The 16,250-nt window shown below is 44.3% G+C and overlaps 2 protein-coding genes across 7 annotated transcripts in view; one reads left to right on the top strand and one right to left on the bottom strand.

The window, feature by feature from the left end:
* LOC111173431 (uncharacterized) overlaps positions 1-15,689 on the bottom strand; it is a 122,320-nt gene extending 106,631 nt beyond the window's left edge. The window contains exons 1-2 of one of the 3 annotated variants that reach the window (XR_002644190.3): positions 14,125-15,689; positions 13,648-13,923 (exon numbers count right to left, since the gene is read on the bottom strand). Coding sequence is in view for 1 of the 3 variants with exons in the window: in XM_089903666.1 (XP_089759792.1) it covers positions 14,167-14,694 (528 nt within the window). In the remaining 2 variants the exon portion in view is untranslated. Of the gene's footprint in view, positions 1-9,805; positions 13,924-14,124 lie in introns of those variants that run through there. The other 2 variants (XR_002644191.3, XM_089903666.1) reach the window with 2 other exon arrangements.
* FAT1 (FAT atypical cadherin 1) overlaps positions 11,311-16,250 on the top strand; it is a 122,023-nt gene continuing 117,083 nt past the window's right edge. For 2 of the 4 annotated variants that reach the window (XM_022571048.3, XM_089903665.1), the window contains exon 1: positions 11,313-11,885. The gene's annotated coding sequence lies outside the window, so the exon portion shown is untranslated. Of the gene's footprint in view, positions 14,624-16,250 lie in introns of all 4 variants that reach the window. The other 2 variants (XM_022571047.3, XM_089903664.1) reach the window with 2 other exon arrangements.

Here is a 16,250-nt window from a genome sequence, read left to right as displayed (position 1 = left end):
GACACTTTTGTTTACAGGGAATATAGGCAAGTAGTGTAGGGTAATAGCTGCCAGGAAACCACGCCTAGGATTGCCAACAGCTGGTTTGAGAGAGATAATTAATAGGCCTGCTTGTATCAGTTAGGGTCCCAACTGGAAACAGATGGCACGCTTCAAATAGGATAATTCCCCACAGCCAAGAAGTGACTGTGCAAACCTTATTAGGCCCTGGGGTTTTGCAGTGAAGACCTAAGCCTACATGTACAAGATTGAACTCTGCCCACCTTCACACACACTCATTTAGAACAGCTGACACAAGCTCAGGTTGCACACTAGTGTTGAGGCCCGGGGAGGTATCCTAGTGTACACTCTGAAACTTCGATTTTTTTTTTTTCTCTAAGAGCACCTGGCTGCCTTGCCGTGCTCATCCCACTAAGTCATCCTTACTCAAAGCATGACTCTCAGGACTTTAAGTATCTGGGAAAGCTTTGGTGATGCATCAGACTTTCATCGGAGCAGTCTTATCTCCCTTCCTCTCATCTATGGCCCGTTTCCCTTTTGCCTGTTATAACAGCTATTCTCACTTCCACATCTATGCAGAGGGTTATTTTATTTCTTTCTATTCCTGTGTGTGAGATTATATCCATTCTTGCTACCCTCCATCTCTTCAGACACCTGTCGAAAGGATATTCAACAGACAGGCTGACAGCTTGAGGTTATGGATGATCTCTGCGTAGCCCTAATTATTATAGCATTCTTTTTAGTTTTGTTTTGATATTAAATATTTTTAATAGTAGTATATTAAAAAAGAACTTTTGTAACATTTTTAATTAATAAGCACGAATGAATACAACCAACTAGGGACCCATTCCCCATCTCAGGACCAGAATATTCTTGTACCGGCATACATCTCCCTATCCCATCACCAGCCTCCTCTCTCCAAGTAACCACTATCCCTTTTTAAAAAATGAATATGCTACATCTTATGTATATTTCCATAAGTAACATACTGTTTAGTTTTGCTGGACTTTGAGCAAACTTTCTGCAATTTCTATTTCTTACTCCATACTATATTTCTAAAAATCACTCAGGGGAATACCCTAGTGGTCCAGTGCTTAGGACTCCACACTTCCACTGAAGTGGGCACAGGTTCCATCCCTGGTAGGGGAACTAAGATCCCACATGCTGCACCACGTGGGACCATTCATGTTGTTACATGTAACAATGGTACATTCACTGGCCCTGTGTAAATTTATAGTGTGAAGATGATACAACTTATTTATTCATTCCCTTCTTGCTGGACATTTGTCTGTTTTCTAGGTTTTGTTTTCAATGAACAAAGTGGGTGTGAATTTTCTTATACATATCTCCTGGTCTACACGTTTCCCTCTTGGGTGTGTGAAACCTAGTTGTAGAATTGCTGGGTACGTACAGATCCATCTTCGCAAGGTAATACCTAACTGTTTTCCAAAGTAGTTGCACCAATTTACAGCCTTACCAGTATGGTATGAATTCTTGTTGAGCCATATCTTTACCACATCTCATATGATCGGACATGTTCATTTTTGCCAATATGGTTTGTGTATCGGGTATTACATTGGGGTTTTAACTTTTGTTTGTCTAATAACGAATGAAAGTATTTCTTCTTATGTACTGTATCAGTTTCTTAGGGCTGTTGTAACAAATTACCACACACTAGGTGGCTTGAAACCACAAAAATGTTTTGTCCCATAGTTCTGGAAGCCAGAAGTCCCAAATCGAAGTGTTGGCAGAGCTGTGCTCCTTCTGAAAGCCCTCAGGAAGAATCCTTCTGTGCATCTTCTGATTTCTGGTGGCACAGGCATTCCTTGGCTTGTGGCTGCATGAGTCCAATCTCTACCTTTGCCTTCATATAGCCTTTTAGCTCTGAGGGTCTCTCACCTGAATGACCCTCACAAGTATGCTTGTCGTTGGATTTAGGGCCTACCTGAATAATCCAGGATGATCTTATTTCGAGATTCTTAATTTAATTACATCTGCAAAGACCCTTTTTTCCAAAAACGTCAAATTCACAGGTTTTAAAGATTAGGACATGGACATTTAAGGATTAGGACATGGGGTGGGGCACAATTTAACCCATTACAAAAATAATCACCATTCATACTTCCTCTGCCTGAAACACAGGTTCATGGGTTTCTTTTTTTTCATTTTTTTATTGAAAGTTTCCTATTTTTCTATTGAGCCTTTTTCTTATTGATTTGTAGAACTTCTTTACATTAAAGATACTCATTTTTTGTCAATTATATTTGTTACATAAGTATTCTCCCAGTCTGTGGCTTACATTTTTACTTCTCAACATGGTGTCTTTTGATAAGCAGAGGTTCTTAATTTTTATGTAATTAAATTTGTCAATCTTTTCTTTCATGGCTAGAACATCTTGTCTTATGTAGTAAACCCTCCCATAGCCCCAGATAAATTATTTTATTATATTTTCTTCTAAATATTTTAACCACTGGGGGACTTCCCTGGCAGTCCAGTGGTTAAGACTCCGAGCTCCCACTGCAGGGGGCACAGGTTCGATCCCTGGTCGGGGAACTAAGCTCCCATATGTCACGTGGCAAGGCCAAAAATAACCAAAAAACAAAAAAAACCATTGGCCTTACAGCCTTACATCTTTCATTCATCAAGAGAAACTTTTTGTGTCTAGTATGAGATAAGGATCCACTTTTACTTTTTTCCATGACTGGGGGATAGCCAGCTCTCCTTCATCCTGTTTTGATCTGGAGCCGCAACAGTTATCTTACAATAACGTGACTGCAAGCTTGTGGATGAAAGGCATAATCTGACATGACATAGGAACTTATGATATTGCCAACATTTAAGTGACAATCAGCTATATTGCAGAGCACAATTCAACAGATATCACTTAGAAAGAATAAGAAAATCCAGTTCAACATTCCTACTTTAACAGGGTAATATACATGACATCCTACAAACCTTAACTGATACAATTGTATATACATTGAAGTATATCTTTAGTCAGGTTTAACTGTCATTGCAAGTAATTAAGAGTAGTTGCTTTGCATTTGGGGTTACATATTTACCAGATGACATCACTGAATAAAGTGGTGTCAAGAAACACCCAGGTTATTAACTCTCTCTCACCTGCCAGGTGGATGAATCAGCAGTGCCCTGTGTAGTCTGGGTAGCTGCGGGCACAGTTGGTTCATTGCATGCCCCTTCAATTAATCATACAAATCAGCCAACTGTGTGGGACCGTCAATTGAATCCGTAATTTCATGCCTAATAAATTTCACAGGTACACACAAAAGTAAATCTCCCTGAGGTCTCAGGAAACCCAGTTTCACAAAATGTATTGCCCTTTTTGCACACAAGGAAGGAAATAACTGCTTAATTTAACTCAATCCATAATCTCCAGATCACATAAATAACACAAGTCTTCCTTTAAAAAAGTCACAATTGGAGAAGAAAACATGATCCTGATATTTATGCACTGTGCTCTTTTTGACTCTGTTTTGAAATAGTCATTTGTGGGTTTAGAAACCTCCACACCCGTTGTGTCCAAAATGGTACCATTAGCCACCTATGACTATGTACATTTAAATGAATTAAAATAAAACAAAACAAAGCATTCCGGTCCTCATTTTGCACTAGCTACATGCCAAGCAGTCAACAGCACCACACAGGAGAGCGCGGAGAGAACACTGCCATCTGCACATAAAGTTCTTCTAGATAGTGCTTTTCTAGACACTTTCTTCCACTCTATTCATTTGGCTCTAAATGTCGTACTTTAAGGTTTACCAAGTGTTTTCTGATCCATGCTTTTACTGAGTCCTCACTATATTATTGGTAGAAAGGCATTATTCAGAGGGTCTTTATCTACTGTTGAGTAACAATTCCCCCTAAAACTTAGCAGCTTAAAATAACATTAATTATCTCACAGAGTTTCTGAGGGTTGGGGAATCTAGGAGCAGCTTAGCTGGTCAATCTGACTCAGGGTCCCTCAGGAGGCTGCAATGAGATGTGTGCTGGGGCTGCAGTCAGCTGAAGGCTTGTGGAGGCCTCACTCAGGTGGCTGTTGGAAGAAGCCTTCAGTTCCTTCTTCATGTGGGCTTTTGACTTGCCCCAGAGCGAGTAATGGGAAAGACAGAGACAGAGATGGAGAGAGAGGGGGAGGGAGGAAGGGAGATCACTGTCTTGTATAACCTAATCTCAGAGGTGACATACCACCACTTCTGGCTCGTCCTACTGTTAAACTGACACTGGTTGGTTTAAGCTATGGGAGGAGATAACACAAAGGTGTGAATGGCAGGAGTTGGCCATCACTGGGCCCATCTTAGAATTCAGCCAATCACACTGCTATTTAAGAAGCTCAGTAACTCGTCAAGCTCACACAGCCGGTAAACATTAGAGAACATTAGAGGTAGAAAGCTCATCTAAACCTTCTGACTTTTAACTCCTTTCTTCCACAGTACTCTGCCTTCACCCATCTACGTGTTACCTCAACCTCCTTAAACAGTTCGGCTTTTTTATAAACCAACGACACAGACTAATAATGACGACTAACGTTAACCTTGCAAACGTTACAGCTGAGATTCAGAGGGTCTCAGATGCTTGATTAATACTAACACTTGCTCCTCTTCTTTTCTTTGCTTTCTCAGGGAAAAAACAAACAAACAAAAAAAAAATTACAGAAGAGTAGAAAGAACAGGAGCCTGCTACTGACAAGCACTCTCTCCTTGACCAAACTCTAGACAGGCTCCTTGAAGCCCCTTGACCTTGATCTTGGTGTCCATCCTTGTCGGGCCTCATCGCCCAATTGTAGCAAGAATCCTGTTCAGCTGGTTTCACCAGGATTCCCCACCCTGGATATCTGACAAAATGCCTTTTCTCTCAGCATCCCCCAGGTAACATCTGATCACCCTGGCCTGCCTTCAGCAAGAATCCCATCAGGTCGGCTTAGCCAGATTCCCCTTTTGCCCCTGATGTTCTCCTCTTAGTACTTTTCTATTCATTGACGCTCACCTTGCTCCTTGTATAAATCCTCACTGTTCCTTACTGCATTCGAAGTTGTCTCTCTTTCCTGCTGCAAAAATGCCACCTCTGCAGACCCTACACCTATCATAATGGTCCTGATTAAAGTCTGCCTTAGTGTTTATAACAAGTGTCATGAATAATTTTTTTCAATGCTACTCCAGAATAAACATCAAGTGGAGGGGAAGAAATAAGAGGAAGTTTCCTTCGTTCTTTGTCTCTCCTACACCTAACCACACAGAAGAGACTTTTTACAAATTGTTGCTCAGGAAAGTGCCAGGGGCAAACTATCTTCCTTCCTAAACATACAAAACAACAAAGCTGACTTATACAGCACCTTATCTTCAACCATAGCCCATCCATTTTTGGTTTTGTTTTTTTTACAGATCCATCCTCACTTTTTTTAACATCTTTTTTGCAGTATAATTGCTTTACAATGTTGTGTTAGTTTCTGCTGTATAACAAAGTGAATCAGCTATACATGTACATATATCCCTATATCTCCTCCCTCTTGCGTCTCCCTCCCACCCTCCCTATCGCACCCCTCTAGGTGGTCACAAAACACCGAGCTGATCTCCCTGTGCTATGTGGCTGCTTCCCACTAGCTATCGGTTTTACATTTGGTAGTGTATATATGTCCATGCCACTCTCTCACTTCGTCCCAGCTTATCCTTCCCCCTCCCCGTGCCCTCAAATCTATTCTCTACATCTGCGTCTTTATTCCTGTCCTGCCCCTAGGTTCTTCAGAACCATCTCTTTTTTGTTTTTTTTAGATTCCATATATATGTGTTAGCATACGGTATTTGTTTTTCTCTTTCTGACTTACTTCACTCTGTATGACAGTCTCTAGGTCCACCCACCTCACTACAAATAACTCAATTTCGTTTCTTTTTATGGCTGAGTAATATTCCATTGTGTATATGTGCCACATCTTCTTTATCCATTCATCTGTCGATGGACACTTAGGTTGCTTCCATGTCCTGGCTGTTGTAAATAGAGCTGCAATGAACATTGTGGTACATGACTCTTTGAATTACGGTTTTCTCAGGGTATGTGCCGAGTAGTGGGGATTGCTGGGTCGTATGGTAGTTCTATTTTTAGTTTTTAAAGGAACATCCATATTGTTCTCCATAGTGGCTGTATCAATCTACATTCCTACCAACAGTGCAGGAGGGCTCCCTTTTCTCCACACCATCTGCAGCATTTATTGTTTGTAGATTTTTTGATGATGGCCATTCTGACTGTTGCGAGGTGATACCTCATTGTAGTTTTGATCTGCATTTCTCTAATGATTAGTGATGTTGAGCATCCTTTAAAGTGTTTGTTGGCAATCTGTATACCTTCTTTGGAGAAATGTCTATTTAGGTCTTCTGCCCATTTTTGCATTGGGTTGTTTGTTTTTTTGATATTGAGCTGCGTGAGCTGCTTGTAAATTTTGGAGATTAATCCTGTCAGTTGCTTCATTTGCAAATATTTTTTTCCCATTCTGAGGGTTGCCTTTTCATCTTGCTTATGTTTTCCTTAGCTGTGCAAAAGATTTTAAGTTTCAATATCTAGAAATATTTTTGGACACTGGAGAGGAAAGAACAGTAGGAATGAAGAAGAATCTTTTAGTTGAACAGATAAAATTTCAAATTTTTATTTTTGTCTTCATTATGGTAGAGAAATGGGCATTTTGCAAGACTGATCGTTTTGCATCTAAAAACTTCTTTTTCACCATTAAAGGAAAACTCCAAGAGTCCTTCCATTTTGTCAGTAGAGTCAGTCTCAATTCCTATTGACCAATAAGTTGAGGAGGTACATCCATTTATCTTTTCTTTCAAATAATTCCTTGTACATTTAAAGAAGGATGACCTAGCTGTGGGAGATGATGTCAGGTACAAATAAGCCAAATCCTGACACGATCCAGCTTAAGAAAGATGAAAATTTATGCTCTCCCATTAAAAGAAGTGTTGAGTTGGGACGGCCTTCAGAGATAGTTGATTCAACCTCATTGAGAACCCTCATCTGCCTTCCCAGGTTTAGGCCTCATCCTCCGCAAGTAAGATGGTGGTAGCAGTCCCAGGCATGACCTCCTGACCTGACAGTGTCCATAGGGAGACATAATGTCTCTCGTGGATCTTCCTTAGGAGGGAGGAAATTTTTTTCCAGAGGCCTCCAGTAAACATCCTCTAATATCTCATTGGCTACAACTGGCCCACATGTTCATGACAAATGGTACAGAATTACCATGATGGGCTTAAATAGATCATCTGTTAGAGAAAGGAGACTGGGGGACTATCATAATTCTTGTTTCCCGAATGGGGTCCTCTTAGACTCTATATCAGATTAGTTTTTATGACCAAAAAAATTCTACCAGGAAAAGGGATAGTATCTTAACAGTAAAAAAAAGTATAGATAGAGGGAATTTCCCATCTTGTCATATGGAAAAGTATAAATTAAAGAAAGGAGAATTGGAGAGATAAAGCAACCGTAGTGGTTCCAGACCAGGAAAAGGAAACAGAGTATAAATTGAAATGCTGATCATGAAATCCTATGAGATAGTCCTTGTCAGAATACAGTGAGAATCATTGGTATGTATTTTTCTGCTGTTCAGACTAAACAAGTTAAAAGTCAGACAATGATTTCAAATTGAAAAGAAATGTGTTTTGGAGTACGCATATCTACCTAGGAAAATAGGTAAGCCAAACAAGTAATGAAATGTATTGCACATCTATTACAAGACACAATCAGTGGTGTTCTCCCTCTGTGACTAAAGGACCCACTATTAAACAATTTTTTATCCATATTTGGTGAAGCTGCTAGAAAGGACCATCTTTCTCCAGCCATCATTTGATAGTTTTTGATACCCTACTCCTCTTAGGTTGCTTCTTAAACCACAACACTGCTGACAAAGGCCTTGGTTCATAAAGGGTGCAAATGAGGTGTAGGGTATAAGGAGCTGGTGTATTATATTGACAAGCATGTTGGCTATGAAGACAGTCAGCCCTGAGTTTCAGTCCAAAATGTGACCCAACATGAGTTATCTAATCTACCTCAACCTCACTGTTTCATCTAGAACATGGAGGTAGGGTATAATTGCTAATACCCTGTAGAATTTAGTAAGAAATCCATGAGATGATGCATATAAAGAAGTTGGAACAGAGGCTAGGTTATAATTGGCATTAAACCCATGTTATTTATTACTGTTGGTTCTACAAAGCCTCATAACTGAGAGGGTGTGGTAGGGTGAGAAATAGTGAGTAAATTTGAGGAGAATAATGATACTGTATTTGTTATCTTCATTCTTTACTGTATCTCTCACAACAGGTGAGGCAGTTTGTTTGCTTGTTTGTTTGAGATCACTTTAGAAATGCCACCTTTATAAAGGAAAGTGAGACTCCCAAAATTCAGTAATAACCAAGTACGTTAGATTTTACGTGGCAAAGACTCAAACCAGATTTATTGACCTTGAGTCTAATGTTCTTTTTACTGCCTTTACTGAGAAAGTATTTCAACAAATTCTGCATGATTCATCGCTTACTGCTCAGAAAGGTAGACGTGGAATCCTTCAATCCCCGAGCTGGGAAAGCATCACAAGCATGATACTTATCCAGCAGAATCTGTTTCCAAACCACATGGGGATGTTGATCTTACATTTGTAGGGACAGAAGGTCCAAACCAGCCTTTTTCACTATGTATGTATGCCAGAATGAAGGTAAACTTTATTTTTTATTTATTTATTTTTTTACTAGTTAGCCATTCCGCGTAATGCCTCCAAATATTTTCCCGATTGGCACTGGCATCTGGAATTTCACCATTAGAATAAAATTTTATGATTAAGGTTTAGCTTTAAGAAAGCCCTTGTTACAATGCACTTGGAAGGGACCAGGGAAATGAACATATTCATACCCATAGTTAACCACTACTGATTCTTACCAGATTGACTAGTTGTCTGTTCTAATGGCTCTCTTGTTGAGTACAAGCAATCCCAAAGGAGAGCTGTATTTAAATGCAAAGGATAAAATAATTCCAAAGTATGGAGAAGTGGAGATAGCTGAACAGTGCCTCATCTTCAGGAAGTGTGGGGGAAAAGGGGGTGTAGGAGATGAGAAAGCAGTTAAAAGGAACAGAGAGGGTGGGATGACAGAAGTCAGTCAGCCTACTTAGAATTATTTAGTCCTAGGACTATTCTTAAAAATGTTTTAGAAATCTCTTCTGCTTTAAATTGAGTGATTCCCCCTGGTTTTCGTAGTCAGCAATGATTGAAAACAACGGAAAGGCCATGTTAAGCCATGTTAATATTTCTTAATCACCAAACACACCTAACTCATTAAATTTTGAGTCCTTTATAGTTTCACTTAGCATATTGCTGTTGGTACTTGATAAATATTTGTGAAATGAGTGAATCCTTCTGTGATTCTGTTTTTTTTTTTTAACTTTGGAATTGACTCAGTGTTGGATGCATGGAAATTGTAATATAATGCTTGATGCAGCCTTCCAAAAACAATAGCAAAGTCTGTAACAGCATTGTCCTACAGAACTCTGTCATGATAAAAATGTTGTTTCATTGGCCCTGAACAATATAGCAGCCACTAGTCACAAGTGGATACCGAGTACTTCAAATGTAGCTAGTGAGACCAAGGAACTGGCTTTTAATTTACTTAGCCACTTGTGGCTAGTGGCTACCTATGGTATTGGATAGTGCAGGTCTAGAGGTTTTATTAAAAATTTTCTGCCCCTTTCACTTTGTTTTTTTAAAAAGCAGCTATTTCTATTAATACCATCAATTATTATATATAATTTCCTCTCGTTTGTATTTTTTTCTTTTTCTATTGGAAATAATTTGACTTACCTATGATAACGCTAAAGGTGAGTATAGCAAACCAGACTGACTTGCATGGCAGCATCTGGGGGAACTTATGTGTATTATTTATAAAAAACTTACAATCTGCAGTCAATTTCTAATTTCAACTATTGACATAAAAGGAGCTAGCCTGTGTAGATGAAATAGTGAAGCATGAGAGGTCTGTCCTCTGCACTAACAGGCTGGCCTTTCAAGTCAGTCTGTCCTTTTATTTCCCCCTCCCTCAGGAATCTGGCACCTTCTGGGTGCCCTCCTCTCCTTTCCATAACAAAATTATTTGGGATAACCTCCTTGTAACTCTTCCTAATTGTATAGATGAGAAAACAGACACTGCAAAGAACCAGGGAGGGTAAGACAAGGACTATTGATGAACTCCTATGTGCTTACTAGAAACTGTATATGATGCTGGGGAAAAGTGCCTGCTTGAGCATTGCCTCCCTGGCAAATAAATATTTTTGAATGGAAATACACACACATTTTTACAAGGTGAAACAGATGAGGAAACTGAAATTTAGAGAAGTTATATGACTTCCTTAAGGCTAAGCACACCCAATGCTCCAACACAATCTTCTTTTCTCTTAACTGTTTAACTCCTTGCCATGTTTCCTGTGTCCTAGGGGTTTTGCTCTTTGCCTTCCAGAGATAACAGCCAGCTAAACTGACCGCTAGATTTACATCAACGGCTGCAAAGGTATTAACAGAACCCGCTCCAGCCCCCTGCCCTTTTCCAGGGAATTTTAATGCTAACCTTCTGGGGACAGTGTCAACTCACAAAAATGGCTCCCTGGGAATTTCACGCTGTTGAGGAGATTTTATTTTGGTACTTTAGCGGCGTTAAAAAAATATATATATTCCAGAGCAGATTTTTTTCCTGGAGTCTGGACGCTTACGTAGAAAGGACGTATTCACTTACAAACTCCACTTCAACAGCGTTTGCATCTGTCTTAGTCTACAGCACGAGTAGCCGACTGATTTGTGTACTGGCCCCCATCACTACGGATGACTTGTAGGAAACATTAGAAACTGGCTCCTCCTCCACCTCTCCCTTCACCCCTTGGATCCTTGTACGCTTCAGAGTAGGATGTAAAAACGTAGGCGCTTTTGGAGAGGATTTGAACATTAAAATATGGCTCCGTGATTTTCAACACAAAGACCGCAAACAGCGCTAGAGCACAAGTATTTAAAATAGATCACATCCTAAAGTTGGAGGGCTACAAAGTACAAGTCGTCCAGGCTAGTCCGCAGAGACTGTTCGTGCTTCCGCCCTGCAACAACCCGGCAGGCGACACGTCGCGACGAATTTCAGCTGCAGAAGAGGAAGAGCATCACCTGCAGTTCGAGGCGTGGGAAACGCGGCCGGAGCGGGGCTTGCGAGAAAGCCAGCCGGAGAGGTGCGCGCCGCGGGGCCGCCCCGGCGCCGAGTGCGAGGAACGCCGGCGCTCGGCGGAGCCCGGGAGACGCGGCGGGGTGGAGAGGGGCAGACGCTTCACTGTCGGGACCGCAGCGGCCACAGACACCGCTGCGGCAGGAGAGCCGGCCGAGCTTCCGAGCTCGCGGCCGCTACTGTCCAAGAGGCGGACCCCGCGGGAGAATCCCGTCCGGGCGGCGGGGCTGGGGGCTAGGCGGGGCGCTGACGTCACCTCCCCTCCCCCACCTCCTCCAGGCGGGAGGGAGTGGGGAAAGAGGCAGTGATCCGCCGCAGCTCCCGGCCGCAACTCCTAAACTCGGCGGCTAGCTGCCCGGACATGTCCTGACAAACTTGGTTTCTCTTCGGCCCTCTCTCTAGCCCTCGCGCACTCTCATTTCACCTCCTTTTGCTGCTCAAGTTTCCCCCAGGACGGAAGCCTCCGGAGATGCGGCCACCTGGGCGGCGCGGGCGGATCGCACTCTCGTTGGCGACATGCTGAAGATCCGAGGGAAGCAAAGTTGGTACTTCATACACGGCTTGTAACAAATATTCAAATCGCGTGGCGATTACGGACCTGCCGGGACTTTAAAGCAGAACACCGAGGACTCGGCTGGACGGGTGAGTTCTTTCTGGAGTGCAAGTCTTTCCGTATTTAAGTTTAAACGTTAATGAAATTGCGTGGGGTGTTTGACTAGTACAGGGAAGCGTGTGCATCCTACCGGCTTTCCGCTCGGCGAGCTGCACACCCGCCCTGGCTGTGCTTGACTCGGGAATGAAAGATCAGTATGCATAGGTTTTGGAATTCATAAAATACTTACAAAGCACTGTTCAAAAGAACTTGAAAAGCTATGCTGTTTGTGCATTATTTCAAATGTAACTTATTATAGAAATGGTGCCCAGGGAGGGCGCATTGGGTGCCGCGTGATCTGCAGTGGCGCAGCGCCCTCTAGTCCGGGCACCCGGCAAAGCGCGCGCTCTCCGCACGGACGGCGAACTTGGACCTGCCGGGCGCTCTTGGGACGTGGACGTGAGGTCCGTCGCCGTCACCCTAGCCTTCACTTACCACCCACTCCGGCCCATTCTATATCTAATATACAAATACCAGCTTGGGTGGACTGGATGCAGAGGCAGTGCTGGCGGAAAGCTTTTTTTGTTTTCGGGAACCCATCCCCCTCATTTTCTAGAGCCTTTGGGTACTGGGTTAGGGAGGATCGACTATTGAGAGGACAAACGTGGAGCTTGTACTACATTTCTTGTTCATGTGAAGGTAATTAGCTGGTAGCAAAAAGGCACCTCTGTTTCGTTCCGTTGGGGCTAAAGGATCAGTAAAAACGTGGCAGCACCAGACTGAGAAATCTCCATCTCTGGCTCTCGGCTGTTCCTCTGGCGACGAAGTGCAACTTCTTTCAGGCAATTAGGTTTTCAGTGGACCTGGCAAACCGGGATTCCCAAACAGATGTTTTAGTCCAAGTAAGCGTTATTAGTTATTAGTGAATGGTAATTTTCTCCAGGAATTCTTTTGTGTCATTTTAAAAATCTTGTGATTTTACGTTATGGGATGGTGTCTTTTTACCTTTTACTGTTCTTCTCCTCCCCCGCCCCCCGCATCCCGCCCCAACAAACTGTTGGCGTTCGTGTGTGATTGTGTTTTGTTTAGAGTTAGAATTCGGCAACGGGCACAAACGAGTTGAGCTTGGAGACCAGATAACCTACTTTCGAGGTGTTCCATGTATGAAACTCACCTGTAACTCCAGGAGCGCTCTGCCGTGGCCAAGTGTTTGGATGATGATGTTTGCTGGGTGTGTGAATTTCTGTGTATTCTAAATAACGCGCAGGGAATACACCACATACTCTTAGTGCTACGAATCAGCACACTCATTCTGCAGGCATTATTTTTCCTTCCCAGCCATGACCTTCTAGACACATTCCCCCCCCCCCGCATCACCTTCTTTGAGATGGCATAAGAGGAGACTGCATTAACTTTGAAATAGGGAAATTCTCTCCTTAACCCTAGACTCCCTTACCCCCATTTGCCTCGTACTTCTTCCAGCAGCCCCCTCCACCGGTTCCAGGGAAATCATCTCTCTTTGTCCTCACAGCGTTAACGTATTCGAGCTGCACAAACTTTCCGAGGTCAAGGCCGCCCTCTTCTCCCGGCTGTTTCCCAGCGCCCGGGAGCACTCCGGGCTGCGCTGAGCCGGCGCCTGGAGCTCTGCCCGCGCTGAGGACCGGCTCACAGCACCGCGATGCCCGGACTGCGCGCTCCGGTGTGGGGGGAGTTCCCCGAGTGGGCCTTCTGGACGCCCGGGGTTTCCCCTTCTCCCTGCGGAACTTGTAGTTTCACGTCAGACTGCGTTCACAGCCTGCGGGGTGTACTTACCGCGTGGGAAAGCGCACGAGACGGCACCGCTGCCTTTTGTCCCGCAGACCTGGGAGTCAGGGGTGTCCGCCGGCGGAGGCCGGCGTTGGGGTTCGTAACCACGGCTGGAGAAGTTCCGGGGTCTAACCAGCTCTGCGCAAAGAGGTCGCGAAGGAAGCGTTTTCACTTTCCCGGGATTTTAGTGTACTGTAGATTGAAAAAGGAAGTAGGTTCCGATCTAACTGCATTCCTTTTGAGACCTTTTGGAAGATTTTATTCCACCAAGCAATTGCAGACCTACAGCCAAGACATTCAAATTCAGATTTAGGAATTCCCTGAAGGTTCCCGTGAATCTAAAGGAGGAGGCGTGGGAAGCTTTTTCTTTAGTCCTTAGCTCTTTTTTTTTTTTTTTTTTTTAAGCTAAGTTAATGTTCCCCCTTTCCTAGTAGGGAGCATTCCCTATTACCTGCACAAATCTGTGTGCTGGCCATAACTAACCTCGGCACTAGAGCGAGCCCCAATCTGTTCCTCGCGGTGTCGCTAGGTCATCCTGGACACTCGCTGGTCTCCTGGAAAGGAGTTGGCTGCTGTAGCTGCTGGGAGATCTCTGACCCTTGGCGGGGCGTCGTAGCCCGGACCCCGCGGACTGGGATTCCGGCTGCCAGGGAAAGTCGGGTCGAGTTTCTGCGCGGGAGAAAAGAGCGCCGGCGCGAGCGGGCGTGGCTGCGAGCGGAGGGATATATCCCGCGCCGGGTGCGTGAGGCGCCGGGTGCGTGAGACGCCGGGGCTGCACCGGCCGGGCTTGGAGTGGGGCTCGCAGGTGGCGGGGCGCTGCCTCAGAGCGGGGCGCAAGGAAAGCGAGGGCGGGCCGCAGATACCATGCGGCCCTGCGGAGCCAGTGAGGCCCCGGACCGACCCGGACCCCGCTCGGGGGCGCGCTGAGGCGGCGAGGTGCGCGCCCCCGAGAGCGCCGCCGCCGCTTCGGGCTAACTTTGCTGTAAGTTTGAAGGAAACCAGTTGGGGCTTGAGGGCGGTGGGCGAGGGGCGCAGCGGCGCACTCGGTGCCATTGCGCGGCCGGGCCGAAGCCGTATGTGCCCGCGGGACGAGCAACTTGCTGCTGCCGGGTGGCGGGCTTCCGGCTCGTTGGGAGCTTGCCCCTCACTGTCCAGTCCAGGACCGAGCGCCCCCCGGCGCTCTGGGGACGGGATGGAAAGAAAGAGACCCGCCGGACGGTGGTGGTGCCGAGGCCCCTGCCCACTTGGAAAGTTCAGGGCAGGCCCTGGATTCGGGTGGGTGGGCGGAGGCGGATGGGCGGGAGCGGTTAAGGCGCGACGTGACCCGAATGGTAATTACCTACCCGACTGCTGCTGCGAGCTGGCGGCGGCCCCGGCTGCACCGGCTCTGGCCCCGGAGCCATTGCTGGAAATCAAAGCGGCAGCCGCGGCGCGGGGTTCCCGGCGGCTTCTGGGCGAGAACTTCCGCCTCGCCCGGAGCTCGGAAACTCAACACGCGCGTTCCACTTTCTTCTCTCCGGTAACACGCGTGCCTGTTAAAGACTTATCTGATGTCGCTCCGCGGCTAATTTCTTGCGATTTGTAAGATATTCACAGCGTTGGTGTGATGAAAGGAGAGGCCAACTGCTAAGGGATGGGATCTTTGAAATGGAGTCACCGAGTTCTTTTAGATGTTTTGTGCCCTGAAGGAGTGCTGTCCTGAGGTTTGAGTTGTAACTGGTTGAATGTAGTTAAGCATAGGTGAGTGATAAATATCGGGGCTAAACATTTGCAACTGTGCTATCCGTTTGTTTCTTTTTTGGAAGAGAAACTTCTAAGATCTTTTTTTTTAAGAGATTCTGGTTCTTCAGTGCTTTTTCTTTCTCTAAGTGCTTTCCTCTAGGAAGCTAACTTTCTGTTGTGTCTAAGAATTTTTTTGTTCCCACTGATGTGAATTGCGGGACTTTGAAAACAAGGACGCAATTGTATGCGTTAGGAAAGTAAACTCATAAATATTTTCTGTGCAGTTAGAGGTTTTTTTTTTCCTTCATGTGTCTGAACTATGATTTCATTAAATAGCTTTTGTTAAGCAACTCCTATTTACAGTGACTGAAATCGGAAAAAGATTTAAAAGGCAAACGATCTTCAGTTATTTATGTATCTTTCACAAAAGCAGATTCTTGAGGCGTCATACATTCAGAGATAGGTTTCAATAGTTTAAGATAGCTGCACGTGTTAAAACTAGGTGATGGTGATGTTTTTTTCATGTTACTCTTAGCGTTGTGGTTATCCAGCACATCGAGTTACTGCAGTTACTCATAGAGTGTGTTTCTCCAGGTATATAGGTTAATTCTGATGTTTGGCTTTGTGTTTTAGGACAGCTCTCTGGTTCCACAAGTGGAATTATTATCCCCCTTTCTTTTCTATATACTTAAGCTTTAAGATGGGTGTAAAAGTGCTTAAAACATTACATAATTTTTAAAAACAACGATGAATATAACTCAATTATGTCAAACATGGCATTTAACACGTTCATAGTAGGGTTTGATTTGAATAAAGTGTGCATTTGTGTACCCATTACTTGAAAAATGAATATCTTAAGTGAACTAATTCTTTGTCACTCTGAAAGG

This window comes from Delphinapterus leucas, chromosome 21 (genome assembly GCF_059928025.1).
Source record: "Delphinapterus leucas isolate spDelLeu-1000000601 "Yukka" chromosome 21, BTC_Dleu_Yukka2, whole genome shotgun sequence".
Taxonomy (NCBI): Eukaryota; Metazoa; Chordata; class Mammalia; order Artiodactyla; family Monodontidae; genus Delphinapterus; species Delphinapterus leucas.
Note: the sequence above shows the minus strand (reverse complement) of the source record. Positions and strands in the feature narration are given on the sequence as shown.